The sequence below is a fragment of the Sciurus carolinensis genome, chromosome 14 (assembly GCF_902686445.1).
Source record: "Sciurus carolinensis chromosome 14, mSciCar1.2, whole genome shotgun sequence".
NCBI classification, from domain to species: Eukaryota; Metazoa; Chordata; class Mammalia; order Rodentia; family Sciuridae; genus Sciurus; species Sciurus carolinensis.
In genome coordinates, this window is record NC_062226.1 from 4,828,570 (window position 1) to 4,842,078 (window position 13,509).

The window sequence follows — 13,509 nt, forward strand, 5'->3', positions numbered from 1 at the left end:
TGGCAACTGGGTCCTCAAAATACCCACTGTGCTCCCCTGGGGCCACAACACAGTGACAAGGATGGTGATGGTAAAGATAAAAACAGCTGCCACCACGGGAGGGCGCGGCTGGTATCGAGCCCCTCCAGGGACACCCTGCTTCAGGGCTGTGCCACCCTCTGCAGCACCATCACCAGCCCACGGCTCAGGGAGGCGAGCCACTCCCCGGTGGAGGTGGCACAGCTGGCACTGGCAGGCATGTGCTCGGCTATTCATCCAGAACTAGCCTGGCTCAGGGGACGCAATACCTGGCATCGAAGCAGAAGGGGCTACAGAGGCCACAGGCATGGGTGGCATGGAGACTCCACCAAAGGAGCTGTAGCTGACCCCGCTGGAGGCGCCCACAGAGGACGGAGGCTGAATTCCCGAGCCAGCACCTCCTGGAGAGCTCTGCTCTGGCAAACTGGGGGAGTTTTCCCAAGCCTTCCGTGCAGACTCCATCTTTGAAAGCAAGGGGAGAGAAGGGGAGGACAATAGCAATCTAAGCCACAGGATGCAGGGGGCTCCTCCCTCCACCCAGCTCAGGGATGATGTTACCTTCAGTGTGAGATCAGCGGTGGGGAAGGACATTGGGGAGAGGCCAATGGCCCTCTGGATATGATGATCCCGCCGGAGGATGGGAATACTCTGTGTCAACCCTGCCTGGAGATGGGAAGAAAGGAAACCATTGGACCCAGGAGCTGAGGAAGCAAGGTGGCTGGGCAACATGTCTTCAGGTTTAGCTGCATGTAGCTAAGACCATGGCTTATCTCCCCCACACAGCCATTTCCTCAAAAGTAATCTGTGGAGAGTCCCCTCCACACCCACATTCCATGGGAGGCCTTGACACAGGACAGCTGTGCCCCAGCAACACAAAAAAATGTGGACTTGCTACCAGTAGGCATCTGCCACCTGGACTAGAGATGCCTGTCAGGACAGGGAAAGGCTGTGCTTATCACAGATCCCCTCAGGAAGAAGCAGGTCCCTGTTAATACAGGCTAGACCCTCCTGCAGAGCCCAGTGTCCCATATCATAGCCACTGTGAAAAATCTCAAAGTATGAAAATTTGGTTAGCAGTTTCAAACACACATAACCACAGAACCTTCTCTCATCAATGTCCATCAACATTCTGCAGCACTAATCTTCCTTGAAACCTGGGGAATGCCGCCCGAACAATCCTCAGTCAGCAGATGTCTGAACACCCTCCCAGCCAGCAGGGAGGGCAGAGTGGACAGAGATGTCAGCACACAGCCAATGCCAAGCAGCCCACAGAGTCACACCTCCCTGCTCCTGAGTGCCGCTGGAGAAGCAGAAGGTCTACCACACCAAACACACAGACTCGGGGACCCTCTGGCGGGGAGGACAGGTGTCCAGGAGGATGCTCTTGCTTTACCTCCATTCCCCCGCTGGCCACTAAATGACAGTCTGCACCAGTTTTGGCTACATCTGGCACACAGAAGATGGATCTAAAGAAAGTCAGATAACCTGGACCTTAAGAATGACACTGCTTTTACTGGAGCAATTAGAGGCACAGTAGACAGAGTGGACTCCAGCCCAAGTGAGCATGTACTCAGGGCCCGCACAGTGGGTCAACACTGGGGCTGGAAGAGAAGCACAGACTTACGTTGCTAGCCAAGGCATCCTGAAGTTTGACCACTGCATTCCCTGCAGGACTAGAGGCAGAACCAGGCGGTAAGCTGAAATCAGAGTCCTGGAAAAAAAATGGCACCTGGCTACTGAACTCCTCCTGGCTAGCCCTGCTGCAGAGGCACTCGTAAATGCAATCCAGTTTTGGTGACTCAAAACACCCAATATGCAGCATTCGCCAGAGTCATACATGAACAATATGACCACACACGAGAAAGGAAGCTGCCCGACTCCTCTCCTGCCCACGGGCTAACCTGGAAGCCTGGCTGGTGTCAGTAAAGCCATCTGTATGGCCTCCTCCCTGACTCCATACCAACACTCTTCCAAGAACAGTGCTGTTCCACTCCCATCCTCTTGCTTCCTAGGGAATAGCCCCAAGTCCCCACTTTCCAAGTACGAAGAAGAAGAAGAAGAAGAAGAAGAAGAAGAAGAAGAAGAAGAAGAAGAAGAAGAAGAAGAAAAACATCAAATCAAGTCTCACTTTTGGATTGACTCCAAATTCGATGGGCGGCACAGGCAGCACGGAGTCCACGTGAATCTCTACCCCGTTAACAGGCGGGACGACGGCCCCTTGCAGGCGCTCCGCCCCCTCCGAGCCCTTTCTGTTTTTCAGTGAACGTTCATTGCCGATGGGTCCTGGTCTGTGCTCCTTGCTTTGTCCTGAGCCTTGTTCTGAGTCCTTGATGGGAGAGTAGAGAAGCCGAGACACATAATCTCTAGCTTCCCCACTCCTGGGCATCAGGGAAGACATGACAACGGCCTCTTCCGCCCAGGACCTGGCCACCATGAAGGGGACTTCCAGGTTACCTTTTGCTCAGACTGCTTCTGAGCCTGCTCCTTGTGGCTGTCGGCCTTGGGTTCTGCCAGGCCAGGTCCACTCATGTCCTCTGGCTTCAGAGTTCCATATGGGGAGCTGCGCTGCGAGGAGGTTGCGGACGACTCCCGAGACTCAGCACTCAGGTCAACACCACTGTCTCCCTGGCTGCTCTTAAAACCCTGCTGTGCAGAGCACAAAAGGGTTAGACCTGTCCCCAAACTCCAACACATGAGCATCCTGAGGGGAGCTTGCATGTGGCACTGACACACCTCCCCAACCACCTGCCCTCGAGTCCTGTCCAGATCTCAGCCCTGACCTGCGCCAGTGCCCCATGAAACACGTGGCCACATGAACGCACCAGCCCTGCTTGAGCTCATGACCACCAGATGATGCATGGCCCTTGATAAGAATGCCAAGGTCATTTCAGTCAAACCAGACTGGTGACCACCCAGACCAGCTCAGAGGAGGCCCTCGATCTGGCTCTACCGGGAGGGTGTGGGTGGTTATCCCTTCTCTTTCTGCTCTTGCAGGCATACACAGACCAGAGACCAAGCTGAAGAGGGTGAGAAGCCAGGAGCTGTGCAGTGCAGGACAGGGCGGAGCTCGGGCCCAGGGCACACGCACCTCAGTGGAGCTGGGCTCAGTGCTGCCGAAGGCAGAGACGGCTTTCCTCCAGGAGTCACCGGCTGCGGCCTGCACAGGGAGGGCTGCCACAGGGAGAGGGACACAAAGTCAAGGCATCAGAGAGGGACAAACAATCTGGAAGACTCTGAAATCAGAGTTCACAGAATCCAGTCCCCCGAACTGCCTCCCCACGCCCACCCCACCCTAGCGCCTAGTCTGACACACAGAGGCAGCTGCACAGCAGCCTCCCAGCACCCACTGGTCCAGCAAGTGAGTTTCTCAGGGTTTCTTTGTATGCTTTCTCAAAAACTCACACCTGTTTGGATTCTTCATCACAACGTCTATGTTGGCATGTTCTTTCTCTTAAGACAACCATTTGTTTCTAAAAGTTGGCAATGTCTATAAAATCTTTAGAAGATCCAAACACATACTAATCAGATTGTATTGGCTAACAGGCCCTTCTGAGGATCCAACAAATGCCATGGACCCCTGGTTCAACCAGCTGATGAGACGTGGTGGAATCCTGGAGGAAGAGACCTTCCCATGGGAGGAAGCAGCTCTTTGGCCCAGGGAAGGCTGCCCAGGCAATCTGGTCAGTGGGTATTTTTGGACATGAATATTGTGGTAACTATCATTCATCCGTGTTACTAAGCTTAACATTAAAAAATGCTTGGTAAGAGAGAGTTCTTGTTTTCAGTCAAAACTGAACATCAACTAATGTTATTCTTCAGTGAGTTGGCATCAAGATTTTACCTGGAACTTAAGGACAGGTTGTGAAGTGACAATGACAGAATCAAAGCCCAGAACCCAGTGTGTTGGGTATTGGTCATGAGGCCTGTGGTCCATCACTTCTCTCTGCAAGCCTTTGCCTAAAAATAAGCTGGATGCCTGCAACGCCAGTGACTAGCAAGGTTAAGGCAGGAGGATCACGACTTAGCAAGACCCTGTCTTCAAAATCAAAAATAAAAGGGCTGTACCAAAAAAAAAGAGTGAAAAGCTACTAGAAATACAGACATTTTAGGGAGACACATTTTGTGGTCTCAAGGCTGCCTTTCCACCAGAGTGCTAGGAGGTGCTCTCAGGTTATCTTTCTGTTGGAGAGGGCTCACTCGCTTTTCTCCCTGTGGTCACTTGTTGCTCTTCCACAGGGAAGAAAAAAGAATAGACATGACAAAGAAGTCAACTCCACTCCCTGAGATTGGCTTGTGGGGTATCTCCAGGCTGCTGGGATGCGGAACACTCTGCCCCTCCAGGACGCCTCTGGCAAGGAAAGTCTGACCCTTCTGGGGGCTGCAGCAGCAAGCAGTGCTAAGCCTGGGGAGGTCCCACCTACACTCAGCTCAAAGGCAAGACTCCGCAGGAAGAGACGGGCTGTGAGGCCAGGCCCCCTTCTCACCTTGGCTGCTGCTCTCCCAGATCTCAGTGCCCAGGCTGCTGCCAGGCACGGCCACATCACCTTGCTCCAGGCACAAGTTGTTCTGCTTTTTAGCAAATCGAGGGGGAATACGGGAGGAAAGGCCTCGACCTTTGACTGGCACCTAAGGGGAAAAGAGAGTGAAGAGTCTAAATGACAAGCTCTCCCAGGCAGAGGATCCCAGTGCCAATCAAACCACTGAGACTGCTCGAGATGCCCGAGATGTGGACCGCTGAACATGCTGGCAGGCCCGCCACACCACCAGGGCCAGGTGATGGTCTGTGAACGTGGAGTGAGAGGGTCCAGCCGCCGGGTGCAGCACAGGGCTCCGGGCCTTGTGACCTGAAGGGAGATGACTCACCCACCCGGGCGGGGGCCCTGTGGAGGAGGACGTCCTGAGGGCTGACAGGTGTGACCCCAGTCCAGCCCCATAAGCTTTCTGAGCCTCTTTGTGACCCAGAGTTCTCCTCGCCTGCCCCCATGGGGCTGCACGCAGGTGCTGGGGCAACGCAAGCCTACCAGGTACGTCCCCCTCTTCCCCCCTGGGCTCCCCCAGCCCGCTCCTGGCCTGCAGCCGCTCACCTGTGCGGCCTGCTCCTTCTTTCTCCTCTCCTCCTCCAGGAGCCGGCGCTGCTTCTTAGTCAGCACTTCAATGAAGCCCTCGCCCACCACGGAGCCCACTTCGCTCTCCTCCCCAGGGCCAGTCGCACAGCTCTCGGTGATGGCACCTGAACCCAGAAAAGGGGCAGTTTCCACAAATCGCCCAGCTCAACTGGCACCTGACATCTGAGCACAGGCTGGACTCAGAAGCTGGGCAGTTGGCTGGACACTGCCAAGGAGCTCCAGCATCCACCAGGGCTACGGGGACCTGGACACGGCTACGCTTCCCACCTGACCTGAGGCTGCAGCCTCAGCCAGGGCAGCTTGAGCAGCACTAGAGCAAGGAACACCATCCCTGGGGATGGGCCTCTTAAACCCAGCTCTGCTCCTACCAGATGGTGGCCCGGGACACCTCCCTGAACCTCCGGGCATCAGGCTCCCCAGTGAGACGGAGCACAGGCGAGGTGGCAGTCAGCTGTTCTCACCACCGCAGCCAAGAACAGCCCGGTGCCTGTTCAAGGCAGTTCTCAGAAGCTGACAGTCGCTGGGAGGGTGTGCGTGCCCACCCAAAGACTGCTGGGGCCCGGGATCCTCGGGGGCTCTGCCAGAAGGATGGGAGGGGCCCAGACTCACTTCCGTAGCTCAGGTCAAATTGCTTCCGGGTCTCCTCCTGCTCCCCAGCCCTCTGAATGGCCAGCATGGCCTCCTTCTCTGCCTTCTTACTGGTGGCTTCTGGACCATCAGAGTTGGTGTGTGTGGCCCGCTCCAGGGCATAGGGCGAGTGGCCACTCCCACTGCTGCAGCCAAGGCCTCCAGGCAGGGCATCATCTGGGGACCTATAAAGGAAAACACGTCTGTGAACTCAGAGATGCCCAATGACGAGGACAAAATAAAGAAAAAAACCAACAAATGCACCGGCCTGCACACGCGCGCAGCCTGACCTAGGGTGGTTCCTCCTCCAGGCCACGTGGGCAGTAGCCCTGTGGACCAACGTACACCAGGAAGCTGCCCCAGCTCGCACTGCTCGGGCAGAGCCCTGGCAGGGAGAGCTATCTCCACACCCCCCCTCGGCCTGCTGCACTCAGCACACGCAGAGGGAGAGAAGGAAGGTGGGGTGCGCTGCGGACAGGGCTGCCGACCTTTCTGTTCTGAGCCAGCAGCCAGAGGTCCTGGCCTTGCCTGCCACAAGGCTTAGGGCAGAGCCAAGCCTGGGCTTCTGGGCCCCAGAGAGTCAGGTTAGACTGATGCCTGAAAGAACTAGCACTCCGCTGAGGCGGCTCCTTTTGGGGTAGAAACACCCCAGGTTTCTGTGCTCTGAACTTCCAAGGCGGGCAGTCAGCGTCAGTGTGCTGAGGTGCCTTAGCACCCCTACACATCCCCTCTGAGGCATGGAGCAGGCAGTCAGCAAAATCACCCTTTCCCCAGACAGGAGCCTGCGGGCCACGAGTGACACCAAGCACAGAAGGTCTACCTAAGAAGCCTCCAGTTCCAGAGAAGAGATGTTACTCGGGCTGCAGGCAGCTGCTCCCAGCTGCTCCTGGCAACTCTGACCACACCATGGCAGTGGTGGAGAAGCAGGGTTGCTGGGGGAGAGCCACCTCCCTGCAGCCAGAAGGCTAGTGAGGCCCTCCAGGACACTGCCCAGCCGTCTCAGGAGCAGAGGAATCAAGTGAACTGGCCGGTGCCCCCAGGTGCCACACACAGGCATGCCCTTGCTGCACTGCAGGGCTCCAAGGACCATTCAGAGGCTGAACCCTGGACAGGGGCCAGGCCGCAGCCACAGGGCCACTGTAAGTAGGGGCGGGGCGCACTTCGGGTTTGGACGGTCAAGCCACAACAGCGACACACAACAAGAAGCAGACAAGCGATGCACGAGCAAGTGATGGAGACGTTCACACACAGCGGCGGGCAGCGCCCGGCCCAGCGGGCATGCATGCATGGACCCGGTGCTGCTGTGCAGGACAACAGGGCCTGGGGTGGTGCTCTCGGTTACCTTTTGGCTTTCAAGGGCGTCCCACTCTGCTGGCTCTCATAGCGGGGGGACGTCTCACCACCACCTGGCCTAACGGGCTTCTCCCCAAACCCTCCCGGCTCCAGCTTGCGGCTCTGTCTGTCCGCCAGGGGCCTCTGACTGGAGAAGCTCCTCTTGGCCAGCTCCTTCTTCTCACCCAGACCGGCCCCCGAAAAGCCGCTGTCCCCCTGTGGGTCGGGCTCCCCAGGGCCCCCGCGCCTCTCCCTGCGCTCGCTGAAGTCGCTGCTCTCAGAGGCTGTCTCCCACTCCTCGTTGGCGTGGTCAGAGGAATTGTGGCAGGATGGCTCTGGGGACCTGCGGGCCCCTGTGCCACCCTTGTCCCCAGGGCAGAGTTTGGGCCGGCCCGGCCACTGGCCTGCCAGCAGGGGGGCCTCCTCCTCCGGGCCCCACAGGACCAAGGATTCTCGCTCCTGCCGGAGGCGCCGGAAGCGCGGGGGCTTATCTTGGCGTGGGGGGCGCCTCCTTCGGAAGGGCCGGTTCTCAGCATTCTCAGAATCTGTCACATGGTCATCTTGGAAGAAGGACCTCTTGTCCTCCAAGCGGCTGTCCTCAAAGGCCCTACTGCCAAACGAGTCCGCATGTCTGTAAGAGTCGGGGACATAGTCTCTGTCCGTGGCGCGCCGGGTCCCGCAAGCGTCGGTGGTGCTGTACTCCTGCCAAGAGCCGCCCGGGCTCCTGCTCTGCCAGGGCATGGGCTCCTTGGGGGCAAAGGCCCTGCGCCCGGAGCCGCAGCTGCTCAGCCGGGGCGGGAGTGCACGCCCGCAGGCCCGCGGGCCCCGGCTCCTGGCCTCCGGGCCGCTCTGGTCCTCGGAGTACACCTTGTTGGAGCGCCAGGAGTCCGTCTTCAAGGCGCCCTCCTCCCGCTCCAGGAGCGAGCCCTCTGCACCGCCCTCCGAGCCTCTCTGCCGGCGCCGCTTGGGCAGCTCTTCGTACTCGGAGCCCTCGCTGTGGGTCTCACTGGCGATGCGCCGTCGTGGCTTGGCTCTGGGGCCGTCCTCTGGCTGGGGAAGCTCACGCAGGCCCCGGCCGCGGCCACCCCTCTGGCTGCTGCTGTAGATGCCGCGGGCCCCCAGGATGCCCCCGCCACACAGGCTGCTCCCATTTCCACCGGCTGGCCGACCTCGAAAAGTGAACTCTCTGAAACCTCGGCCCCGGCTGCGGGCCTGGCCCCGGCCCCCAAAGGCTTGCTCCTCGTCGATGAAGATCCAGTTGTTTCTCTTGGTTGGCGGAATGTCGCTGGTCTCTCGGGACGGTCTGGTCTCCCAGGCCTTGTCAGGCTTCTTGTCTTCATCTGCATCCCATTTGCTGGCCTCATGGCCAGACCCAGCGCGGGTGGAAGCTTTGTCCTCCAGAGTGGAAGGGGGGGCATTGGCCAGAGCAGGGTCGTTCTCCTCGTCCTCGTCCTGCTCAGCCTTCTCTGTGGCCAGCCGTGCATTCTCTTCCCCAAGCCCCCGCTTAACCTTCTCTAGCTCCTTCTCCTTCTCCTCCACCTTCAGGGCTTTGAGGACCGGCTTCTTGATGGGCCCAGACCTCCGGGTCCTGCCCGGCTGCTCCTGGTGCTGGCTGCAGGCGCTCCGGGGCTCCGGTGTCCACGCGGGCTCCGCGTCTGGCTGTTTGTCAGGGCCCCCTTCCTTCTCCCAGGAGGTGGCATGGAAGGACGGCTCCTCCCGGGGCACCTCCTGCTCAACACCCTTGGCTGTGTCGGCGGCCTTTGGCTGGTGGCCAATGTCCCAGCTGCAATACTCTGGCTTTTTCTCAACTGGGACAAAGTCAGGCTCCAGCGGGGGACGCCTGAGGTTTTGGACATGGCCCCCAGGAGTGCCCACCTCCTGAACATTTTCTTGGGGTGGAAATAAAAGCTCCTGGCCTATTCTTTGAGAAGAGATACAGCTGTCAAAGTCTGCTTGGGCCTTCTTGTCAAAAGCACTCAAGTACTCCTCCCCTCTCTCCTCAAAGAGATGGCGCTGGGCACTTACGCCCCCTGACCTTCCGGGGGAAGCAGAGTAAGAGCTTTCATTCCTGAAAAGGAACCAGAGAAATCAGTCAACGTGATTGGAGCTGGGTTCCTGGCTTCCATGCTGAGCACAGAGATCAGTTTTAGAAAGGGGGGTGGGGGAGCTTTAAAAAATAAAGAAAACACAGCAAACATTTGCTCTATATTTAAACACTTGGCCTTCTCCATGGCCCCTGAAGTCCATGAGCGCAGAAAAGGCAGATGCCACTGGGCAGGCTCAGCTTGCCACCCAGAGACAGAAAAGCTGGAGGTCCCCTGGAGCAAGCTGGAGCCTGGGAGTCGGCCAGAGCCTGGGCCCCGGGGCAGTAGGGCCAGCCCTGTTTACTCGCAAAGGAGCAACTCAGATCCCTGCTCTCCACCTGCCTGCCTGTGAGGCCCACCCTTGCTCCACACCCAAGACTGGCCTCCTGGGGCTCCTGCTGAGCCTTCAGCCCCGTCAGTAAAAGCCGCTCACACAGCATCCAAGCACAACTCATACCCCTTCCCAGCAGCATCTCCTGGGACAAGGCCTTTCCCTTGGGACCAGAGAGCTGTCCTGTAGTGGATAGGCAGCGGGACTAAGCGCCATCTCACCTGACATGCACATCCATAGCCAAAGTGTCGCTTGACTTCGGGTGGGGGAGTGAGTAGCCCTTGCTCTGCAGTGCCAGGTAGCCCTCGGGGCTCCAGACGGGGGCTGGATCAATGGCAGTCACTTTTCTTTCTTGGAGTGGGGGCATACAGTTTTGATCTTCAGAGCGACATCCAGTCCCACTGAGAGACTCTTGGGGGATCATGGGCTTCATCAGTCCTGATGAAAACAAAGGACTAATTTGTCATTTCATTTAGGAAGCTCCATGGCAACCAGCCAGCCATTTGGAGTAGAAACAGTCACTGCCTGCTCTGTAGACACAGCACCCTACTCCAAGACAGAGGGGTCTTCACTCTTTTCTGACCAGGGTCCCTGAGGGCACAGAGGTATGCCACTTGACCTGTTCAAAGACCTGCGGAGGCAAGCTGAGTTCCCAGACCAAGACCTAGTTGGAAGGGCAATAAAACTGGTGCAAGGGCTGGTGCAGGGTGATCTCGCCACCTTTCAACAACTGGTCAAGGGGATCTAGAACGATAATGTAGCCAGGAGCGGTGGCCACTGTCATCCCAGTGGCTGGAGAGGCCAAGGCAGGAGGAGTGCGAGTTCAAAGCCAGCCTCGGCAACAGCGAGGCACTAAGCAACTCATTGAGACCCTGTCTCTAAATAAAGTACAGAACAGGGTTGGGGATGTGGCTCAGTGTTTGAGCGACCCTGAGTTCAATCCCTGGTACCGCCCCCACTCCCAAAAAACCTGGTAAGTGCAAACTGGAATTGGCAAGTGGAGTCCCTCCCCGATGACCAGAGGTCACGGAGTCAGCAAGCTGAGGAGTGCTGTGCAGCAGAGATGCCTGGAAGCTTTCCAGTTCTAGGGAAATGAGCCACATCCAAGAAAGCGTGCGGGGAAAGGAGCTGGCCTGACTGGTTCCAAATCCTTGTAGGAAGATTTAAGTTGATTTGATACCTAAAACTACATGGCAACACTACACACAGCATACAGGGCAATTCTGGGAATGTAGCAGGGGAGGAAAGTGGCAGCAGAAAATTAACAAAAAATTGCTAACTCACCAGAATGGACCAGCACAGAGGTAACATGCTGGCCCTTACCAGTTGTAACTGGCTGGGGAACCTGGACAAATCATGCCTCTCCCAGCCTCTGCCCGCACCTGGTGGGTGAGGCAGCAGGGCTGGCACAGATGCTGTCCAAGGTCTGGGCCTAAGTCTGCAGGCGAAACAGATCTGACTTTGAAATACTCTCTCCACACAGCTGTATGACACTTTGTTGTACACATCTCTGGAGCTACTCTGGCTGGAAAGATGGTCTGCGTCAGGTTGGTAGCTGTAGCTTCACGTGAGCCGTGGGACACTGTTCAAGTGCTGCTGATCTGGCACTCCAACACCAAGTCCATCTGATTCAAGGGGGGGCAAGATCCTCTGGAAGCCCACAACCCATGCCTTTCATTAAGCACTGCTTGTGAGGCATGCACATCTTCCTTTCTGGGGCTGGATAAAGTCCTTAAGACCTGAAAAACCCTACTGTCATAAAAGTACTGGGCAGAATATATCAAATGGTTTGCTTGTAGAGCTGTGTTCACAAGAAAAAAGGAACTTCCAAAAGCTAAAAACCACAGCTGCAGACCCAGGAGCTGGAGCACCTCAAAGGGCAGAAAGCAAGGGCAGCTCAGCCTGGAAACCCACAGGCTTGGTCTCAGCACCCTCACGAGACAAGGAACGGGACCACTGTGTAACTGGGACCTGCTCAAAACAAAGACCCTCCCAAGGGCTCCACCCTCCAAAGCTGTACAGGACGATGTATGCTCCTCAGCAAGGGCCGAGTGCCTGGATCTGGGCAGGGAGAACATCTGTCTGGAATTCAGAAACCACATGCCTACTTCCATGGGGATCCAGGGAAGAGGGGGTTCAAATTTCTAACTCCCACAATAGTCCAGAAATCTGCCAGCAAAGGTGGCTCCAACTGGGAGAAGAAAACATAGAGACTCTGGAGGGACGTGCCCTCAACCCAGTTCGCACTGGATCCTGAAACCAAACTCAGACCTAAAACCACCAGAACACATGTGCCATGGGCTCACAGCAAGTCCCCCAGACAGACAGCACGACCTCTGTTAAACACTAGGAAATCACATTTGAAATGATTAAGAGCATAAAAGGAAAAAAAATTTTTAACTTAAAAACATAAGACTATAACAGACTTGTGAAACAAATTCTAATCATAAAAATATACAGTCACTGAAATTAAAAACTCACTGGACAGTAATAACAGAGATCAGACAGAGCTGGAAAGAGAAGTGTGCTGGGAACAGGCCTGGGGGACTTCCTGGGAGGCTACAGAGGGTAAGGCCTGCTGTTCTGACTCTCTCTCTTATTTAAGACGCTTGGAAGACAGCATGGAAGGTAGAGAATAAACCTAGAATAAGACGTAGAAAGAAAAGATGAAGGAACGAGAGGGTCTGGGGCGTGGTCCGGGGCAGAACCTGCCGAGCACACGCAAGTCAGGACCCGAGTTCCACCCTAGCACCAGAAAGTGAAGATATAAAGAGAAAGAGAGGCACTCACTGAAGTGGGGAAAGAGGTACGCCTTACGGCCAAGCACAAGGAAGTCTAAGTAGACTAGAGAGAGAGGTCCACCTGAGCACAGCACACCAGGACAGAACAAGGACACCCAAGACAAGACAAGACCTCGGAAACTGCCAGAGACAGCACAGAGCAGAAGACCCCAAAATGGATCAGGTTTTCAGCAGCAGGAGGAGTCAGGAGAAAATGGAAGAGGAGGACCTGCACAGCACTGAGAGGAGGAGCACCCACCTGAAGCTCTCCGTCCAGCGCCAGGGAGGAAGACTGTCCGGGGTGGCCTATAGCCAGAGACTCTCCCGAGAACCGCCGGGCACACCTCACCCAGGTACGCCCACCCAATCGAGGAATAGGGAACACGCAGGCAGGGTGCAACGGCAGACTGGAGAAGATGCCGAGGACAGCAACTGCCCCCGTGGTGGGCATGAGAATAAGACAGAGAGAGGTCAGCAGAGTCGAGAGGCAGGCACAGACACCGAGCAGCCTCTTCCAAAAGTCAAGGGGACAGGACAGGATTTTTTTTTTCACCCAGCGTCTCACACATACCAGGTAAGTGCTCTACCACCAGATGCACCCAGTCCTCGTGTTAGGGTTTTAATGTCACCAACGTAAGAAATGAGCATAGAAAGGAGGTGAAACAAACACACACACACACAGGAAAAGAGGGATAAGTGGATAAGACAGGAGAGCAGGAAAATCTAAATATAAATTTGAATAAATGTAAAGGGAGCAAATTCGGTAGTTAAAAGCCATAGATTTTTCAGAATAAGACCATGTAGGTCTTGTAGACAAAGTTATGCATTCCCTAGAAATAAGGGCTCAGAGTAAAGGCAGCAAAAAATGGAACACTTCACTTAGTGAAGTGCTAATAATCAAAAGAAAACTGGTGTAATCATGCTACTATTGGACAAAGCAGAAAGCACAACCGAGAAGGTACTACATGTGATGGGAGCAGATGTCATTCCACACCTCTGCAACTCCACAGATGGATGCTGCAGGAGGGTCCAACAAGACCATAGTTGTACTGGGAGCTTTGCTGTTGTTGTTTTTCCTTTTTTCTTTTTATGTGCTAGTGACTAAACCAGGGCCTGATACACACTAATAGGACTGGGCTCCACCAATGCACTAAGCCCCAGGCCCTGGTTCAGGGCAATTTCACACACCTTTCAGCAACTAATCAAGGGGA

The 13,509-nt window shown here is 56.0% G+C and overlaps 1 protein-coding gene across 10 annotated transcripts in view; it reads right to left on the reverse strand.

Annotated features, from left to right (window-relative positions):
- The window catches only part of Prrc2b (proline rich coiled-coil 2B), a 78,388-nt gene that overhangs the window by 12,387 nt on the left and 52,492 nt on the right, over nt 1–13,509 (reverse strand). For 6 of the 10 annotated variants that reach the window (XM_047524361.1, XM_047524360.1, XM_047524356.1 and 3 more), the window contains exons 15-25: nt 9,740–9,956; nt 7,114–9,171; nt 5,754–5,956; nt 5,103–5,248; nt 4,503–4,644; nt 3,107–3,189; nt 2,473–2,664; nt 2,147–2,344; nt 1,643–1,729; nt 577–681; nt 288–480 (exon numbers count right to left, since the gene is read on the reverse strand). In XM_047524361.1, the coding sequence (XP_047380317.1) occupies nt 288–480; nt 577–681; nt 1,643–1,729; nt 2,147–2,344; nt 2,473–2,664; nt 3,107–3,189; nt 4,503–4,644; nt 5,103–5,248; nt 5,754–5,956; nt 7,114–9,171; nt 9,740–9,956 (3,624 nt within the window). The remainder of the gene's footprint in view (nt 1–287; nt 481–576; nt 682–1,642; nt 1,730–2,146; nt 2,345–2,472; nt 2,665–3,106; nt 3,190–4,502; nt 4,645–5,102; nt 5,249–5,753; nt 5,957–7,113; nt 9,172–9,739; nt 9,957–13,509) is intronic. The other 4 variants (XM_047524364.1, XM_047524357.1, XM_047524362.1 and 1 more) reach the window with 3 other exon arrangements.